Raw genomic sequence first — 19,737 nt, forward strand, 5'->3', positions numbered from 1 at the left:
TCTGAGCGAACAAAGTAAAGCAGTATTTCAGTAGTTTTACATATCATCCTAGCACAGTACAAACATTAGTTCCTGCTGATTAGATGTACATTAGGGTGATTTTCTTATTAAATAAACCTCCAGGACATTAACTTTTATTTTGTTGTACATATTACAACACCGGTACATTCACAATTATCTGTTTTGAAGTTGTTTATTAGAAAATGTTCTCTGTTTATTCTTTATATGTAAACTGTGTCACACTGCTTAAATGATACTTTGGTAACTGTCCATAATTATTTTATTCATATATATATGTTACTTTATTTTTCTCTATTGCAGAACTTAAATAGCAATGTTATAGTCTTCAACTTAACAGTTTTTTTAGGCAGTAGGTGATGTGTCTACCGTTCAGACACGAGATCGCACTTTTGGGATTTAGCATGCAATACTGGGAACAAGTCCTGTGTGATAGTCCCAACTTTTGGCATAAATCCATTCTGTGGCCTTTGGCCCTTACTACACTATGGCATGATTCCCTTATTTGTACAGCGTGGTATAGTATCTCCTGCTTTGCAGAAGTGCACAGCATTTATTCATTAACATTTCTTTAAACACTTCAAGAATCGTGTAGGAAAGACTATGCATTACTGTGCGAGCTATGATTCTTAGTTACAGCTAGGAAGGTTATGCAGTGCAGAAATGAGGGCTGCAAAGGTGTCTTTGGAATTCTTTTGATTCACAACCAAGCACAGGTTCAGGCCAATTTCCGAGCTGCTGGCAGATATATGGGGTTGACAGAATAGCCAGGAAATAATGGGACACACAGAAGTTCCCCAGGTCATGCTGGTGGGTAACGCTCTATGCTGGCAGCAAGGAGGAGAGTGCTCTGCAGACCCTGGGCCCGATTCAGAGACAGGTGGGCCAGGAGAACCCCACTGACCTGAGTTCTGGAGAATTTATGGATTTCTCAACAGGTATATTCAGATGACACACGATTAAGAACCCTAAAATTAATCCCCAAGTAAGAATGGGGACAATACGAGAAACAAAATTTGTAGTTACTTGGACAAGGTCTTTAAAATTATTTGGGTAGAGAAACAAAGTATTAAAAATTGGAAAAACCTCTGTCTTTGTCCTGAAGATCTAGTACTGGTTTAGATCATCCTTAGAAAATTCCAGATTAGGCATCCAAGGCAAAGCCATGACACAGTGAAGAAAGAAGACCACAGATCTCAGTGGCCCAGGCACCAACCAACATAAATTGTGGTCTTGATCTCAGAATCCTACCTTTTAGCTACATTTTTTTCTGCTTAGTGTCTGCAGAGCTGAAAGAAATGCAAATCAGGTGTGGTAGTAGCTTGTTTCCAGGAGTCTGCAGACAGTTGTTATTTATTTTACTCTTTGTGACTTCATTTGGGTGCTATTTCTGCAGAAGTCTTCATCTATTCAATGCCGAGCCCGCCACCCTCTTCCACTATTTCCTATCTTTTCTAATTACAGCCTACAATTCCTGTTTCCCTCACTCCTCAGTTTGATGTTCTCCAAGTTTCCACATCCATGTACCGATAAATTCTTCCCACCCCAACAAGAACAGCTGAACTTTTAATAGCAGTTGGCTTGTATTTCCAGGTATTTCCAGGCTCCTGTGCACTCCACTGGAAAAAAGTTCCCATATGACCACTTTGAAAACTGAAGAGATATGTTTCTCTAGCTCTTATCTGATCTTGGATTTGACCTCCTTATGCAAAACAGAACTCACCATCTAGAAGACATGTCATTTTTGCCCAATTATGCTTTCTTTCTTATGACATCAAAACCAGAAAGACCTCAACAATTTTGCTTTCTCTCCTGAAGTAGAGGCTCTTGAATTGTATTTTGGTGTGTACTGTACCAGTGTCACAGCATGATTTTATACTTTGATTGTACCTGCAATACAAAATCAATACAAACAACATTGATTCCTCTCTGAGACTATCATCCTTTCCAATCTTGTTTGTTTAGAGGTACCTCTGAATTCTTGCCACTTGTGCAGGTAGGATCAAACATACTGGATCCTTAACTCAGCTGGGGACTGTCATCACTATTTTAATACGTCAACATTTTCAAACAATTAAATCTACTGATCCCTTGCAAAGGCAATACTCCTCTAAAATCCCCAGAAGTGCTTTCCAGTGACTCAAACTAACTGGATTAGCTATAGCAGAAAGCACATACACTGAGGTAAGAATACTCAAATGCTAAGGAAATCTTGCTTTCCTGTCTAGCTTGCAATCCTCTGCACCAGCAAGCGACATAAGCCCAGGATGAGGGTAGCGTTTAACCCAGGAGCTGTGGACCAATGACCTAAGAAGTACTTAGTTGATTACAAGTACTCTAGTTGATTAGAGTGCTCCCTCTCATTATGTCACAAGTGAGATAAGCACAATCTGGGAAAAGCTGATGTAACTGCCGCTGCTGTTACTAAAAGAATTATGGTCACCCTGAATGTTCAGCCCTATGTGGTTCACAGTTCTCTGTTTCAGGTATAAGCATGATTCTCTGCAAACTAGGTATGGTCCTCAGGCTTCCCTCAACATGCCACTCACATTTTTTCATTGGCCAGATGTCAGTGTTGTTGGACAAACACAGTCAGATGCTATACTCACAACTTCAGCAGATACTTTTCTATCCCTTGTTTTCCAATCGCTCAGGTTCTCACTGCTGAATAAGCAAATAGAAATTAACATTCTGCCCTTTTTATGAGCTTCCCAAGATCTTGTTAAAATTTTACCGTCCTAGAATTTGACAAACATGTGCCTACAGATAAGCTGGGGATTTCCACGTGTACAGTAATAGATTTTGGCTGGTGAAAGGGCAGCCAACTGCCAATAGCCAACCCTCTGACCTTTGGATGGTCTTTTAGCGTGGCAATGTCTGTGCAGAATATAAATGGTGTAGATGAGTACCTAAAAAAAGATCAAGGCCAAGTCAAAGTCGTGATTAGACAGCGAGTCCCAAATAACTTCTGATTATAACAGAAAGAGATGTTTTAGTGATAGTTTAATACAGATTAATATATATGTATATTGTATATATTCATAATCACAAACATACATATATATTTTAGCTTTAGTGGTATTCTGGCTTTAAAAAATGTAGCTAGTGTAAGCTTCAATAAAAGCACTGTACCAACAGGGCAGTTCCAGAAATATTTGAAGATAGCATAAGGCAGCACTGCCACAGAGAGACTGCTGCTGCCCTGTCTCCCTTCATCTCTCCTTGTGCCAGCCCAAGATTTTGCACAGCCATGTAGCGAGCAGGAAAGCTGAAAGCTGGCCAGGCTTCTTTTGGGTTAGTCTTAATGCAGACCAGTTCCCTAATCTGGTTCATTGCATGGGTGCACAAATGTTTGGCAAGAGAGGCTTTGAGAGAAGGGGAAGGAGAATGCAGAGGTGAAACAAGCAGCCAGAGATGGGACTCCCTTTGTGGCCACTGTCCTTGCTTAAAATACTGGACCTGGACTGTGGAATCATTGAGCAACACTGACTTTATGACTCTGCAATATTATGAGTAGAAACAAACATGGGTACATTTACTTCTCCAAACAAAAGCAAGACTTAGGAAGAAGCTTAAACTGGAGTGAACTGGACAGCTGAAGTGCTGAATAAGAAGAGTTGAGTCTTTCACCCTCAAGTTGCTTATTTTACTCAAGCAGAGTTCACTTCACAAGAAGTGCCATGCAGTGCTGTGATGGTTACTGTTGGCCTGCGTGAGCCTACTTTGCTTTTTGCTGTAGTTCCAACATTATGCAATCTACACTTCCTGTATATAATCACTTGAGAGACTAATTAAATAACAGCATTTTAATCATTGAAGACTCAGAAAGGGAATGTCACCTTCTTAGTAGGATGAATGCTCACAAGGTTAACATGCCACGTTGACAGGCAATAATAACCCTTGATTTAATTTCTGAGCTAACATTTACTAAGGTTCTGATGAAGTGAGTGCTCTGGAGAGGCCATCCCTGAACAATCAGAGAATGGAGTTCAGAAGTTATGAAAACATAAATATTCAGCCTTTCTTGTTACGGAAAGGTTATAATGAATGTAAACTTGAGAAGTGTTTTTAACAGTAAAAGCCTGTTTCTTTAGCATCCTAAATACTATTGCCTTGATTCTTCTGTTATTTGTCTTGGTGCAAATCAAGGAAGGAGAATAATACCAATGTATACCAAAGAGCTCAGAAACATTTTTTAATACAAATCAATACTGTTTGGGGCATCATAATTTAAGCCCAGGTTGGCAATCCACCTAGGCAAGTGACAGGATCCTACAGGAAAAGAGCCATGGACTTCCTGGCTGAAGACTGCAAAATTTCCAGGAAGCCAGTTCATCATTTAACCACTGTTTCCTACCTGGAAAAAAATGTACTCATGGTAAGTCCTGCAACAACAAGGTAGCTACATCTGACTGATGGCATTAAGTATGTAAAATATATGGTAAAAAAATGACAAAACTTTTAAGTGTTGATGAATCACTAGAGACTTGCCTGAGGTCATGCAGCGTATTAGTCACAGAGAGCTGAAACGCATCCTGCAGTTACTGATCAGCAGTCTAACCACTTGAACCATCTTTCCTCTCTGCCTTAAAATGAATGTCTCTGACTAGAATGCATTCAACTATTGATATAATGCCCATGACTTCATGCTCATGACTACGAAAAGTCTTCTGCCTTGACTTAGGAGTAAGTACCTCCTCTGATCTTCACGGCTAACAATAGATTACAGAAGTTGCTTTATAAAATAGTTTCTGGTGTCTTGGCTGTAGAACAGGACAGACATTTCCTTCTTTCCTAGCTGCACTGTGGCGCAGATACATTGGAAGAGAGAAGAGAGGGATAAATGGGGTTATGCCCCCTGTGCCAAATCCCAGCACTTCCTTTTGGAAGTGCCCATACTCCTTGGTCACGATAGTCAGGGCTGAATAGATTCCCTCTTCTGCTTCAAGTGGCATCTGCCTCTAAGTACTTCTAGCAAAACTGCATAGAGATTTTTTGAAGTTCATTCATGAGGTGCTTTATGTAGTTTTGCTCTCTATCACTACTCTTTTTTACACTGCCATGATGTGTTACAGGTTAAAACTGATTGAATTTTAAGAATTATAGGACAGTAAAACTAAACCAAGTGTGTCCTCTTGAGGTTGCTTAAGCAACACGTATCAAGTGATTTAATTAACTTTGCAGGCGACCTATCTGTGCTGCAGAGGTGGAGCAACTCAGTCTCTGTTGGGTTACAGGCTCAGATACTGCCTGGCCTAAATGCAGCAGTATTATTTCTAAGGCCTTGAAGTTCTCGTCTTGAAACAGTATGTTTGATTTTTTGTGGCACAGAAGCAAAGTTAATAAAACTTATCAAACCTAAAGCAGTTCCATATGGAATCAGCCCCACTGTCTCCTGGCTGGACCTCAGCTACTTGTAGAGATGTCAAGGTGAGCCTCCAAAGCACTCTTCAGCATGTCCTGTAGCATGCATATTACTTGGGATTACCCTGGATAATGAGGACTTGACTGTACCTAGTCTTCCTATCAGTACATTTTGCTTCCATTTGAACAAGTCAGCTATGTACTAAGCAAAATACTCAACTGGAGTCTGCAAAGTTTTATGACCAATTTTTGCCATCAGTGGCAATGAAGGCTCTTAACTGTTTCTGGAACATGTGTCACTAAACGTACTCAGAGAAATGCCTGGGAGACAGTATGCTGAACTCAACAGTGAAAGACAGACTTTGAAGGAGCCAACATCAGCCACCGCCACAATACTGTGCATCACTTTACTACATGGACGATGATTCCTAGGAAAGACCACCACCACTCAGCACCCCTGACAAAAAGAGGTCGTGAGTTCCACGTAGTACAATGAATCAAGCAACACTATCTTACCTATTTCAGAAAAACATGAACTGGGCTCTTTTGCTTTTAAATAAATGACATAAATGTTACATAAATACTGTAAAAGTGAGATGAACTATCGACTTTGGTTGGTTTCGTTTACCTAACGCAAAACGCACAGCCACAGGACAAGCCGGTCATCCCTCAAGTTAGCAGTCTCTAAGTGCTACCCGTTCTATCAATCTCCGTTTTCTTTTAGAAACTCAGAGGCCTTAGTCCGACGGTCAGGCTGTCGGCTAGGCAGGCTTAGCCGGGACTGCGAGGAGAGGAAGACGCCAGAAGAGATGGTGTTTTGCAGGACCCGGCTTTCAAGGACACCCCTCCGACTGAGGAGCCGAGGCTCCGCCGGAGCGGGAAGCCGACGCCCGAGCACCACCCGCCGCCACCTCTGAGGAGAAGCAGCGGACACACCCCGCCCGCTGCAGCGCCTGAGGCCGCCTAACGGCTCCCTGCGCCCCGCCCCGCCATCGACCTTCCCTGGGCGCAACTCGTCCTGCCTGCGGGCAGCCCGCCTGTCCCATCGCGCCTGCGTGCCTCCTCTCTCCCGTCGTCCCCCGCGCGGCGCGGTGTCTGGCAGGAGGGGAGCGGAGATGGCGCTGCACGTCCCTAAGGCCCCGGGCTTCGCCCAGATGCTCAAGGAGGGGGCGAAGGTGAGAGCGGCGCCGGGCCGGCGCTGTTCCCTCCGGAGCATGGGCGGGGGGGGTTGGGGTTGGGGAGGAAGAAGTCTCAGCGTGGCGGCGCGGGGAAGGTTCTGGAAGGCCGGCGGGACCCGGCGGCTCCACGCGCCCCGCGGGGCGGGGCAGGGGCCTGGGGGGGGCCTCGCGCTCCCCGCCCCCCCCCCCCCCCCCCCCGGCCTTGGTCCCCTCGGCGGCCGTTGCGGGGCGGGGGCGGGGGTCCGCCCCGCGCCGCAGGCTCAGCGCGCGGGCGCGGGGCGGTGGCGGGAGGAGGGCGGCGCCTGGCGCACGCGACCTTCGAGAAAGCTCTGCCGGGGCCGGCGTCCCCTCTCCCCGTGCCCGGGGGCGCTGCCCCTGCTTCTCGCCGCCTCGGCGATGCTCGGTGGGTTCCCGCCGTTTCGCAGGGCGGCGGCCGGCCGGCCGGCCAGCATGCCGGGCGCTCTCCCGGGCTGTGTGCCTGACTCGTGCCTTCGCTGTGAAAACGGTGTCAGGAGGGCGTTTTGTTTGGAGAGCTTTTGTAGGTGGCGGTCAGCAAAATTCAACCGGGCCACATCGATGTGGCTGTTCAGAAGCGTCACGCTTGTTCTGTGCGTTCCTTGACTCTTTCTCTGTTACCGTGCCCGTAAGAAAAGTACCTTTGCCAGTGTCGTAGAGTAACGTAATATTTTCCATATATTTCGTTTCCATGAATCCGTTTTCATTGTGTTTAACGGTAACATAATGTAGATTTTGGTAGTAGTCAAGGACTGAGCCTGATAAAGCAGAAGCTTTTCTTGAAAAAGTGGACAGAAAGCAAGCAGGGTTTTTTTTATTGCAGGGGAAAATAAAAGAAGGAAATTTCTGGTTGCTGCTACTTAGTAGGAAGGAAAGTGAAGTTAGCAACTCAGAAAGCCCTCTGTTTTTCTTTTCAGAATCTTCCTTGGAGACAAAGAATGGCATGTGTCAAGGGGCAGGGGGAGAGCAGGGAAAGAAAGTGGCCTAGATGCTGGCTCTCTAAATAGAGGATTCAAGGCCAGAATAACAAGAATTGTCTTTTACAGAACAAGGAGGCAGCTGGCATTCTGAGATGTTTGTTTTGTATTTAGAGAGTAAATACTATTAGAGAGTACCTTTCTCCCTTCTTTTATGGGCCACACAGTATGTTTTACCCTGCTTGCTCTTCTGTCTTAAGGCCCTTTCTGGGGATCCCTCCTTTTCTTAAGGCTTCCAAACTGAAGCCAGGCTGATCGGCTTCTCAAACACAAATATTTTATGAATCGTTGTGCTTCTGAATTTTCAAACCACACGTTTGAATGTAGAACTGAGTTAAATGATTTTGTGGAATACAGAGTTGTGAATAAAGAAGCACATACAAAAACTCATGCTTAGAAAACCCTTGCCCCTTTCCAATCTGGTATTGGTTATTTTCTGTTTCCCTTTGGCATGCTACTAACTTTTTTGGAAGACTTAAGAGATGCAAACAGTATTGAAAATTGAGTCACTGTTCAAATTTTCTGTTCAGAAGCTTATTGTGCCTGCTGAGCTGCCTAGTTGAGAAGGAGTACACAGTAGTTCTTTTCTCACTGTCTTTGGGTAACGTTTCGTTTCTGTTTAAACTTTAAGTGAAATACCAAATCTAAATTAATCAAAAACTTTCATGGACTCAGTAGATTATTGCTGCTTTGATGAGAAATAACTAGTTCATCCCTTTCATTTTTTGTTAGAAAGCCTAATTCTGAGCAGAATGTTTTTCTTTTTAGCATTATTCAGGACTAGAAGAAGCTGTCTATAGGAACATCCAGGCATGCAAAGAACTTGCTCAAACCACCCGTACGGCTTATGGACCAAATGGTAAATAAATCCGAAAATTATTGTAGTGTTTTTGAGCAAAATGTTATGTTTGAAGGCTAAATCTACCTTGACAAGGAAGCAACTGTTTGTTTCTTGAGGAAACACATTGGACTTGCTCTAGAACTCTAAATATAGTCTTTGTGGCTGTACAGATCAGATTTTGTTTGGTTAGCTCTTGAGTTATGCACAATGTACCTGCCTTTGACAGGTTTTTGTGTCAGTTACTGTGTCCTCTTTGCTGTCTTACTCCTATATGGAAGACCTACAAAAATTAAAGGAAAGAAAATAACTTGGTAGATAGTCATAATGAACATAACCATACCATGTCCGGTCAGATATACCAAAACAAAAGGTGTTCTCCAGTATCGATTAATTAAATGATGTACTAATATTTCTGAAGAGAAAACTGCTTCTTCAGAAATTGTTGATTTCTCCTTAATGTAACGCACTCCCCAGCGTTATTTTGCAAAAATATTTTAGGTTCTTGAATTATAAATAGGGCTAACATTTTAATGTGTGAGATATACCTGAAAGTTATGAAACAGTATCTGTGTATAAAATGATGTTTGCCTAATGAATGATTTTTTTAAATTTTTTTTTTCCCCCTATTAGGAATGAACAAAATGGTTATCAATCATCTGGAGAAGCTTTTTGTAACAAATGATGCTGCTACTATCTTGAGAGAGCTGGAGGTAAGTTTTCTTGCTTCAGAAGATGTCAGTTGTGAACTAGTGTTTCTGTTCATGGGCTGCTATAGGTCTGAATGTTAATAAGGAAATACGTGTCACCCTGCCAGATGATTTATGTATGCCATTTTTTAAATCACTTACATTTTTCACTGGATTTGAGTAAAGTCAATGGGCTATATCTACATTGAGGATTAGAACTCTTTTGTAAAGCAGCATTAAGTAGTTCCAGGAGATGCTTAATAATTGCCTCCTTTTTTCCCCCCAAACCAGTGTAGATATAGAAGAGGGTGTGTCTAGACAATACAGTGTTTTGAAAACTGTGAATGAAATAGCCATTGTGTTAATCTCCCAGTGTTGGTGGTTGCCATGTTCTCCTGTCTGCTTAGAATATGTTAATTGGATTTAAGAAGCTGAGGATATAGCAGCATCCTCGTATGAATACAGTAAAACTGTAGAAAGACTGACCTGTCCTAACTGTTTCTCTTACTATCAAATTCATATTTGTATCACAACACAAATAATATTTTACAGAATTCTATACTTACTGATAGAAATAGTATAAGTAGTAAGTATTTCCTTACTTAATGCATTGTGTTAGTGTTTGGTATAAGTAGAATAACTGTGGAAGTCTCAGTTCTGTTTTTAAAAAATAATCTGCAGACTAGTTACTTAATCTAATGAGTCTTGCATGTTACTTTCTGGGATAAAATGGCAGCTGCTCTAATTATATTCAAGAATACAGCATTTTTATTGCATTTCTTTGAAAGAAAGGGAAAGCAGTGCAGTCTTTAAGCGGAAAAGACACTAGAATTAAACTGTAAATTAGACATCTACTTTGCGTGTTAAACATATGAATTCAGCTTGAAGATTTAAACTTCAGGCTGCTTTCCTGTTGCAGAGCTTGATTGTGAAGCCACTGCATCCTGTAAAAATAGCACAGAACCAATGTCAAGGATGTCTAATTCATGCTGTAGGGGGAATGTTCAGTTCTCTGATTTTTTTTTTTTTTCTCCATATATGTTTGTACTTTTGCTTATTAGGGAAGTTAGCCAATTAAGATAATTGTGCTGCTTTCTTTTCCAATTTTGTGCACTCTTAGTGTCTTTAGATACAATTTGAAATAAGAGATCTTATACTGGATGCACAGAAAAATCTGGAGCTGTAGTCTAGGTGGGATGTTAGTAACTAAGATGTGTAACTTCTTTTAAAGGTCCAGCATCCTGCTGCAAAAATGCTTGTGATGGCTTCCCACATGCAAGAGCAAGAAGTTGGAGATGGAACAAACTTTGTCCTTGTTTTTGCTGGAGTTCTTCTGGAGTTAGCAGAAGACCTTCTGAGGATGGGGTTATCAGTCTCAGAGGCAAGTTGTATTGTTATTACAATTCACATAGCTTGAATTCAGATCGCCGTTGGTCAGTATTCTTGGGTCACATTATTGTGAATCATCTGCTTCCTTCTGAACTAATTTTTTAGATAGAGTTGTATGAAGAAGAACAGTATATGTTTTGCTGCTTGTGATTGCTTGCTTCCCTTGTAAGCTTTTGCATTTGTTAATGTTTTGTGGCCATTTGAAAAGGAGATAGAAGCAGTATGAATGCATAGTGAAGTGGTGTAGTAAATATTTATTGTTTGCTGCACAGGTGATTGAAGGATATGAAAAGGCTTGCAAGAAAGCCCTAGAAATTCTTCCAGACTTGGTGTGCTGTTCTGCAAAGAACCTTCGGGATGTTGAAGAAGTGGCATCTTTGTTGCACACTTCAGTGATGAGCAAACAATATGGCAATGAACATTTTTTGGCAAAGCTTATTGCTCAGGCCTGTGGTAAGTGGACAAGAACAGATGTGTGCATGCATCTAAAAAACTGAGTAGGTTTGCTGAGGATCATTACTAATGTCTTCATGTAAGATAAAAGGTATGGTTAGTTTATCAGGTTGAATTGGATGGAATGGTTTAGCCTCTGAAACGAGTATAACTATCTTTCTCGTGTTGAACTCTTCATTGGTGTTGTGGCTCAGAAAAGGTCTGTGTTTTCTACTAAATGTTTATAGAAATAGCCTTCTAGTCTTTTTAAAGCAGAAACCCATCTTTCTTCCTCTTTTTTTATCATTAGGAAGATGTATAACACTTCAGAGAAGCTGTTACTAGTCTCAGCCACAGAACAATGGAAGCAAGACTGTAGTTGTGTTGAGTTGTTGTTTTCTCCCTTTAGATTTCCAAGAAAAAACTTTCATGTCTAATTTAAGTGTTTTCTCAAAATATTCTGGGTCAGACTTCACTCGTGAATGCACATGTGTAAATGGATATCTGGAGTTAATTAACTGAGCAGCCTGAATAGATACTGCTTTCTGATTACTACATTGGAAAAACAAAATTTCTGTTTCTCTTGATGCAGGTTATTAGCAGATTATAATTGCCTTAAATTTAGGCAGGCATCTCAAACCATTGAATTTTAGTACTTCAGAAAAACTTCAGACATTATTTATAGTGTCATTGTTCTACTGTATTGATTAAGCAATACAAATCCATTGTTTTTTTTCTCTGCCCCGCCAAACAGTTTCTATTCTTCCTGATTCCGGTCATTTCAACGTTGATAATATCAGAGTGTGCAAAATTGTGGTAAGTTGGAAGTAGCTAGCTTTACTGTATTATTAAGGTAAACATTTTGATGAAAGTTAATTTTTAGATCTTTGAACTTTGAAAGTGCCTTTTCTATTCTAATCTCTGTTGTGTTGTGGCATGCATAATAAGTTTTGGAAATTGGTCTTTACATTCCTTGTTTAGTGCCCAGTAGCAGCTTTTCTGAAACAAAAATCATTAATATTGAAAGTTTACGCTAAATCAGATACATCAACTTAATTATACACAGGCATGTTGATTGCGTCTTTGTTGTAGAAGCAGTCACAAGATTAGGCTAAGGTGCAGGCTGCCAGAAATGTAGCAGTCTAATCTTGCGTTCTTTTTGTCAGGCCTCAGTATGCTATGTAGGATTGGAACAAGTTTATATCTAGTATGAATTTCCCCCTGTGTTTTTTCCCTGCTAATAAATACATACCAAGTTGAGCACGGAAAATGAATGTCACAGGCCTTAACCTGGATCACCAACTAATCTTAAAATGGGAACCTGTAAGACAATGTTTGATGTTGCTAAATGAGCTTAAGTCTTATTTCTTTATGCTGCAATGAAAACTTAGGTTGCTACATTCAAATGAGTGTAAGGACTGCTTTTCATTAAAGGGTAATGCAGCTTTCTGACAGTAAATGATCAATAATAAGACTTTCCCCCATTCCATTTCTTTCCTTTCAGGGTGCTGGAATTTCTGCTTCCTCAGTACTGCATGGCATGGTTTTTAAAAAAGAAACTGAAGGAGATGTTACTTCTGTCAAAGATGCAAAAATAGCTGTGTATTCCTGCCCTTTTGACGGTATGATAACTGAAACTAAGGTATGTTAAAGCTCAAAATAAGTTAGATCTCTATTTATGCTCATGTGCTCTTATTTTTAGACTTAACTATAAATATTCTTGACACTTCGTGATTGAGATATTTTTGTTAATATTGAGTTCACTAGTTTAAAAAAGTTCATAGAAAACATCTGAACCTAATTTTGCTTTACAGGCTTTTTGGAGTTGGGGAGTTGTTGGTTTTGTTGCGTTGAGCCAAACTACATGATAGAATGTCTGAACCTCAAGGTTGTCTAGAAACGCTAGAATTGCCCTTTTTTGGACTTATTTTACCTCATTGCCTGGGAAGGGTGGCAGTATTATAAAATAGGATGACTTGAGGTTTATGAATAGGGTGGGAGACAAAATGGTTTGTCAAAAACTTTCAGACATGTAGTTAATGCTGGATTGATAACAGTGTATGTGTTTTACTAGGGCACCGTACTTATAAAGAATGCTGAAGAACTGATGAATTTCAGTAAGGGAGAAGAAAACCTAATGGATTTGCAGGTCAAAGCTATTGCTGATAGTGGTGCAAATGTAGTAGTAACAGGTGGCAAAGTGGCAGACATGGCACTTCATTATGCCAACAAATACAATCTTATGTTAGTCAGGTAAGTACTAGAAGAACATAAAAACATTTGATCTACCGGGTTTATGAAATGTACCTGCCATATTGTCTCTTGCCTCTCGAGCGAATTAGAAACAAAATATTGCAGCCTGTTTGGTTTTCTAGTGGGTCAAAACCTGAGCTGCAGTTTGGTTGTTTCATAGCTTATGTTTCTAGATAGTATTTCACCTCTATATGACAGCTAATTGGGGAGTAACTTGTGTATATGATACTGTTATTCTGGTTTAAGTGCCTTTATAGCACAACTGAAATCAAGAATATAAAAATTTGTGGATCTAGTAAAGAGGGATGTGGCCTCAAAGGCATATAAGACTATACCATAATGGTTCCTCCTGGTCACAGTCCTCATGTGATGCTTTAGCAATGATGAGATACGCCTCTGTGCATTACTAATGTATTGATGGATGGAAGAACTAATTCTTAATACTTTTTTGTCATTTTTGTGGGCCTTAAATCTTCTTATCTGTAAATAAAGCATGTTTGTGCGTCCTTGAAATACATTCTGCACAACATAAAGTCCAATTGCTAGCAGCAGCTCTCGTCTCACACAAATAAGTGGTCCTTTGTTGAAAGCCGTAACTTTATTGGTGGTGTCCAAAAAGTTTGAACTTCTGGAAATGGAGCATGATACTGTGATCTCTTGCGTAACAAAGAAGGATTATTATAGAGGTGTTGTAAAGATCAATTCAAGTCTTATGCACTAGAAGATGAAGTTTGATAATTTCCATGTATTTGAACTACTTACTTGTTTTTAAATTCTTAGAAAACAGTCTTTGCATAGCATCCCTGAAAATAGATAATTATAACTCGAAAAAATAGATGAGTGGATTTTATAACTTGATGGAGTAAATTTTGATAGATGTCATTAGTTTACAAAATGCTGCCAAATGAAGAGAATGCTTACTCGTATGTGTTAACATTTGTTCTGAAAACTTGTTTTTAAAGGTTGAACTCAAAGTGGGATCTGAGAAGACTGTGCAAAACTGTTGGTGCAACAGCCCTACCCAGACTGGTATGGACTTCCCAAATGAGGAGCAGAAGGGAGAGAACTGATGAGCAAGTTCACCTCTTAACTCTTGTTTTTCTTTCCAGACTCCCCCTACTCTAGAAGAAATGGGTCACTGTGATAGTGTATATTTATCGGAGGTTGGGGATACGCAAGTGGTTGTGTTTAAGCATGGTATGTATGTTCTGTAGCACTCCTAATGCTACTGTTCTAGAATTACGATGTTCATATGTGTTTTACATCTAACAGCCTTAATTCAGTAATGCACGTCTGTCTGAACAGAAAAGGAGGATGGTGCCATTTCTACTATACTCATTCGTGGATCTACAGACAATCTGATGGATGACATAGAGAGAGCAGTGGATGATGGTGTAAATACTTTCAAAGTACTCACAAGGGTGAGTAACCAGAACGCTTCAGTTATCAAAACTGAGCTATGGATCAGTTTGAGGGAAGATTCATGCTTGCTTTGTGCTCATTTGCTACAAAGGCTGTAGCAGATATTTACATGATCAGCTTAGAAGCCTTCCTGAGGTGTAGAGAAGGCTGTGTAGTATTGAGGTGTAGAGGGCTGTGTCGAGAAGATTGCTGCCGACATCCTTGTGAATACAGCGTACATAAAAGATGGTGCTCAGCATGTACTGCACTCAATTTTCCAGTAATGAGGTGAGTTTTTGAAGATAGATTAGTTTTACCACTTTCTGATGGCAGTCAGCTCTTTGACTATTTCCCTAAACGTTTTGTAATGTTCTGTGGAAACCAGGCACAGAAGAAAAGCTAGCTAGCTTTGTTTGTAGCTGGGTATCAGGAGGAACTCACTGGTTGCAAACTAAATTTCTAGTTCACTGATGACGATACACGCTTCCTCCACATGCTACAGATACGCTTTATAGATGGAAGAACTCAGTTCTTCAGAGTTTTTTCTGAGCAGCTTTTGTGGACTTGAATATTCTTCCTTTTTTTTTTCTTTTTTCTTTTTTTTTTTTTTAATACAAAAGGAAATGTTTGTGTATTTACTCCGAAGGTGGCATGCAAAAAATACTAAACTTCTGTTTGGCACTTTGTCCTGTACATACCAACACATGCACGTTGATTTAGAGTATAGAAACAGCCATAGACTGCATTTATGATTGTCTCCAGGAGTTGTCCTGACTTCTGATTTACGATGATTACTTTTCTGTTTAAAAGACTGGGAGTTCTTAAGTGGATGCTGGTTTGCCAAAGGATATACAAAATGCTTAATTTAAAAAAACAAACAACACCTTGTGATACCTGTTGACATATTAAACTTAGTGTACAGTAGATTGGTTTCCTGCATGATATTTCCCAACAAGTTAATGGAAAACGTGAGAAAATCTAGGAGTTCTATTATTAGTAAGCAAAGAGTTGAAATTACTTTTTTTTAAAAAACCAAACAAACACCCCAGACACAAAACCCACTGCATTATTATTTTCCTTTTTACAAAAGAAGCTATTTTTCTTCAAAGACATTTGGAATGAATGAGTGAATTCTGGTAAATTTCTCTCATAATGCATGTTTGTTCTGAAGCGAATTCTTATTAAGTCTGTGTGGGATAGTGTTGTGTTGCGTTCTTCTTGATAGAGTATATAAATTCTAAAAAGTAAAAATTAATATGATGCTTTAAGCAAAACTTTGTGTTTTGGGATGGTCTGTTCACAGGATAAACGTCTTGTTCCTGGAGGTGGTGCGACAGAGATTGAATTAGCCAAGCAGATCACATCTTACGGAGAGGTATAGCAAATGGGCTTTTTGACTTTTTTTTTTTAAATATATATACACACACATATATGTACTTAAATATATCTGTGACTTACAAAAATATATGCATATATTTTATACCAGAATATATATGTGTATTAATGCATATAAATCAATAAAAAATGTGGGGGCAAATACCTCCCTGTCTTACGGTTTTTGAAATGCTGATGTGGTTTTCAACTTCACTTTAGACTTGTCCTGGGCTCGACCAGTATGCTATCAAGAAGTTTGCTGAGGCATTTGAAGCCATTCCTCGAGCGCTGGCAGAAAACTCTGGAGTAAAGGCTAATGAGGTCATCTCCAAACTTTATGCTGTGCATCAGGAAGGGAACAAAAATGTTGGATTTGATATTGAGGTAAATAGTCTCTCATGTTACTTGGTGCTCTGCAATACAGGGTTATATTTAAACGTACTTCTGTCAGTATGAAGTATATATAGATTAATTTAAATCGTTGAAGCTCTGTGTTGCACAGTCTAGAAGAATAACTTCTTAGAATTGTAATACTGAAGTGGTTTTTTTTTTTTTTTCCGTCAGCAAGCAGTTAAATTCAATGTAATATAGTGGCCTTATGTAGGAGGTAAAGTGAGATACTGAGCTAATGTGATGGAGAATAAATCTTTAGTAATTACTTATTTTGTCTTCCTGCTAATGGATTAGGAATGAAGGTTTTCTGCAGAGAGGAGATCAGAAGAGTGATAATTTGTTCTAAACCTGTAACCTTGAAAACCCAATAACTTGCTAGGTAGAAGCCTGAGAAAGTTTTGAATAACGTTTTTCCCCCGTCTGATAGGCTGAAGCTGCTGCTGTGAAGGATATGTTGGAAGCTGGGGTATTAGACACATACCTTGGAAAATCCTGGGGTATCAAGCTAGCTACAAATGCAGCAGTAACTGTCCTAAGGGTAGATCAGGTAAGCTTACAAGTAATTTGGGCGCTGAACTGAAACCTTCAACTCAGCGTGCAGAACACTAATGCAAAATACGTGAATCTCCTGGGAATGCAGGGCATAAAAATAGGGTGCTTGAAAACGTGGTTTGTTTATTTCGGAAAGCCAGGAAGCAGTCTGTTCAAGAGCTCATAATTTGGAATGTTGCAACGTTGCGGCTTCCATAGGAGTGCTCTTAATGTTTCATTTTTTTAAGATTTGACAGTTGATACTTGTATCCAGAAAGTTATCTTAACTGCTGTAGGAACAAGATTTAACACAAGAAACCTCTCATATATTGTTTTTCCCTGAAAATCCAACTTTTAGGAAAAACGGAGGTTATAATCTTAGTGACAAAAATCTCAACTTTATATCTTTTGTGGAACTTTAGCAAAAATGTATTTGCATGTAAAATTTCTGTAGATTATTATGGCAAAACCAGCAGGCGGTCCAAAAGCCCCTAAGCAGCAAGGACACTGGGATAAGGATGACTGGAAAGATGAGCCTGAACAATAGCATGCAGTAAGCTCTGTTTCTCTCGCAGAGAGGTGTCTCCGTGTGCGAGTGCGTGCATGAGCATATTGACAAGCACATGGCAGATGATATCTTTCTTGAGGACACATAACACTGCTGTCTTTGCTACATTTTGTATTTGTGCCTTTGTGAATGAATTTTACTCCTAAAACCAATTTTTCATTGAAGGGATGAAAAGTGCAGTTTTAGTTTTACCTTACTTGTCACTATAGCAAGTGCAGAAAATGAGCCTTTAACGTGGTAGGACTAGTGTACTTCATGCTTTTAAAGTGTGATGTTTAGACTCACTAATTCAGAACAATAGCTCTGATAATTCTGCTTTCTGTAGTGTGCATCCTGTAAACCAGTCACTTGTTAGCCTGTTTAAGCACTCACTTTCTGTAGACTAACTCAAGTCTTAATTTGCATGCAAAAATGAGGTAAAAGCCCTTTTTTTTGTGTATCAGGGCTCAGCCTCTGCCATTTTCAAGAAAAAAATAACTGGTTTGTGAATATCTCAGTTAGGTGGATAATAATATTCGCTGGCTTAGGTTCAGAGTAGGGAAACTGCATGAATTTAGTGAATGTTGACAGTGTCATAGGGCTGCAAGTAAGAGTGGGGTAAGAGTCTGATTCTAACCTTATCTTTTTCTACTTTCCTATTATCTTCAAGATCATTATGGCAAAACCAGCTGGTGGCCCTAAACCTCCATCAGGAAGGAAAGACTGGGATGAAGACCAAAATGATTGAATAGTTTAACTGTACTTCTTAAGTGACATGATTGTGAGTTTTTTAATATTCCAGATGGCGCCTGTCATGATGTTTTGCTCTGTTGCCTTTAAGTTATGAACTGTGTCCAATGGAGTGCAGAACTTCAAACACTTCAATAAATGTACTCACTGTTAAAATGTTAACTGTCATTTTATTTGGACTTAGCATGACATGATTGTTCCCCATGTGAATATGCAGGCATGTGTGTGGGGATGACAGTGTGTGGGTGTGGTGGGCTGACCGCCAGATGCCCCTTGCTCACCAGGACTGAGGCAGAAAGTAAGTTGAAAAAGCTCATGGGCTGAAATAAAGACAGGGAAATCGCTTACCAATTACTGTTGCAGGCAAAACAGATTCACATGTGGAAAACTAATGTATTACAAATAGAGTTGGGGGCTGAGAAACAAGAACAAAACTAGAACACCTTCCTGTTCACCTCCCCTTCTTCCCAGGCTCAGCTGTACTCCTTCATTCCTGACTCTTCTACCTCTTCCCTCCGAGTGGTGTGGGGAACGGGGCTTGTGGTCAGTCCGTAACAGCTCCTCTTTGCTGCTCCTTCCTACACATGCTTTTCCCCTCGTCCCCTCCCAGAGAGTACAGTCCTTTGTGAGCTGCTTCAGCATGGGGATCCTCTGTACAGGTTATAGTCCGTCAGGAACAACGGCTCCTGCAGTTTCTGGCAGGGAAACCTGCTCCAGTCTGGGCTCCTCTCTACAGGCTGCGGCTTCCTTCAAAGCACACATCCACCTGCTCTGGCCTGGGGGCCTCTACCACTGCAGCGTGGAGGTCCAGCATGGTCCTCTCCATCAGCTGCAGGGGGACAACCTCCTCCAGCATGGGTCCTTCCCACAGGCTGCAGGGGATCCCTGCTGGGGCGCCTGGAGCACCTCCTCCCCCTCCTCCCCTCTCCCCTCCGGGCTGGCAGGGCTGTTTCTCGCAGTGTTTCCCTCACCCGGGCAGCATTTTGCCCTTCCTTACAGAGGCTTTCCCTGAGGTGCCGCCATCGTGGCTGCGGGGCTCAGCGTGCCCTGCGGTGGGTCGGTTGGAGCCAGCTGTGTCCAGCATCAGGCATGCCCAGCCTCTCCTCACACAGGCCACATCTGCCTGCAGGCCACCCCACTGTCTTGACGCCTGCACCCAGTACAGTGGATGAGGGAGACTGACCACGAGCCTGCTGCAGGGAGCTTGTAACTTCAGGAAAGCATAATCTGTAATTGTTGCAGCTCTGTGCTCTTAATTGTGCTCCTTACATATTGGGTAAAAAGTCAAACGAATATTGAAATAATTAAGTACGACAGCAGGTCTGTGGTCCATACCTACATTCATTTTTGTTACATGCATCTATTTCATCCTCACCCTTTAAGAGTCTCCACACTCTCAAAATGGCAGCCTGACAGCAGTGGACTGCATCTCATTCTAATGGCCTTAAAAATACATACTGAGCAGCGATAGCTAGCATGATGCAGAGTGCTGGAATCTTTCAACTGAAGCCCCCTGTTAAGATTCTTCTTGGAAAGTAAACAGCTTGTGTGTCTCAGAGTAGCTTGAAATTCAAGCCACTTCGATAAT

At 40.9% G+C, this 19,737-nt stretch overlaps 1 protein-coding gene across 3 annotated transcripts; it reads left to right on the forward strand.

The window, feature by feature from the left end:
• Positions 1-6,490: 6,490 nt before the first annotated feature.
• On the forward strand, positions 6,491-18,311 carry CCT8 (chaperonin containing TCP1 subunit 8). 3 transcript variants are annotated; one of them, XM_050896050.1, is made up of 16 exons: positions 6,491-6,557; positions 8,321-8,411; positions 9,024-9,103; positions 10,311-10,460; positions 10,741-10,921; positions 11,655-11,716; positions 12,405-12,542; positions 12,975-13,153; positions 14,116-14,182; positions 14,263-14,350; positions 14,459-14,574; positions 15,858-15,929; positions 16,148-16,312; positions 16,749-16,868; positions 17,307-17,405; positions 18,070-18,135. In XM_050896050.1, exons 1-15 carry the CDS (start codon positions 6,498-6,500, stop codon positions 17,397-17,399), a joined length of 1,662 nt encoding a protein of 553 aa, XP_050752007.1. In that variant the 5' UTR covers positions 6,491-6,497; the 3' UTR covers positions 17,400-17,405; positions 18,070-18,135. The 3 variants fall into 3 exon arrangements, with proteins under 3 accessions (XP_050752007.1, XP_050752013.1, XP_050752022.1); XM_050896056.1 differs by lacking the exon at positions 17,307-17,405 and having other exon boundaries at positions 18,070-18,311; XM_050896065.1 differs by lacking the exons at positions 6,491-6,557; positions 9,024-9,103; positions 17,307-17,405 and having other exon boundaries at positions 8,337-8,411; positions 18,070-18,311.
• The last annotated feature ends 1,426 nt before the right edge of the window (positions 18,312-19,737 follow it).

This window comes from Gymnogyps californianus, chromosome 1 (assembly GCF_018139145.2).
Source record: "Gymnogyps californianus isolate 813 chromosome 1, ASM1813914v2, whole genome shotgun sequence".
In the NCBI taxonomy this organism is placed as follows: domain Eukaryota; kingdom Metazoa; phylum Chordata; class Aves; order Accipitriformes; family Cathartidae; genus Gymnogyps; species Gymnogyps californianus.

What these genes read in the sequence shown, in the direction of transcription:
- CCT8 (XM_050896050.1), top strand. Translation starts at nt 6,498, where the DNA reads ATGGCGCTGCACGTCCCTAAGGCCCCGGGCTTCGCCCAGATGCTCAAG. An exon ending in TACGGCTTATGGACCAAATG is followed by an intron (nt 8,412 to 9,023) that starts GTAAATAAATCC and finishes TCCCCCTATTAG; the next exon opens with GAATGAACAAAATGGTTATC. An exon ending in AGATCACATCTTACGGAGAG is followed by an intron (nt 15,930 to 16,147) that starts GTATAGCAAATG and finishes ACTTCACTTTAG; the next exon opens with ACTTGTCCTGGGCTCGACCA.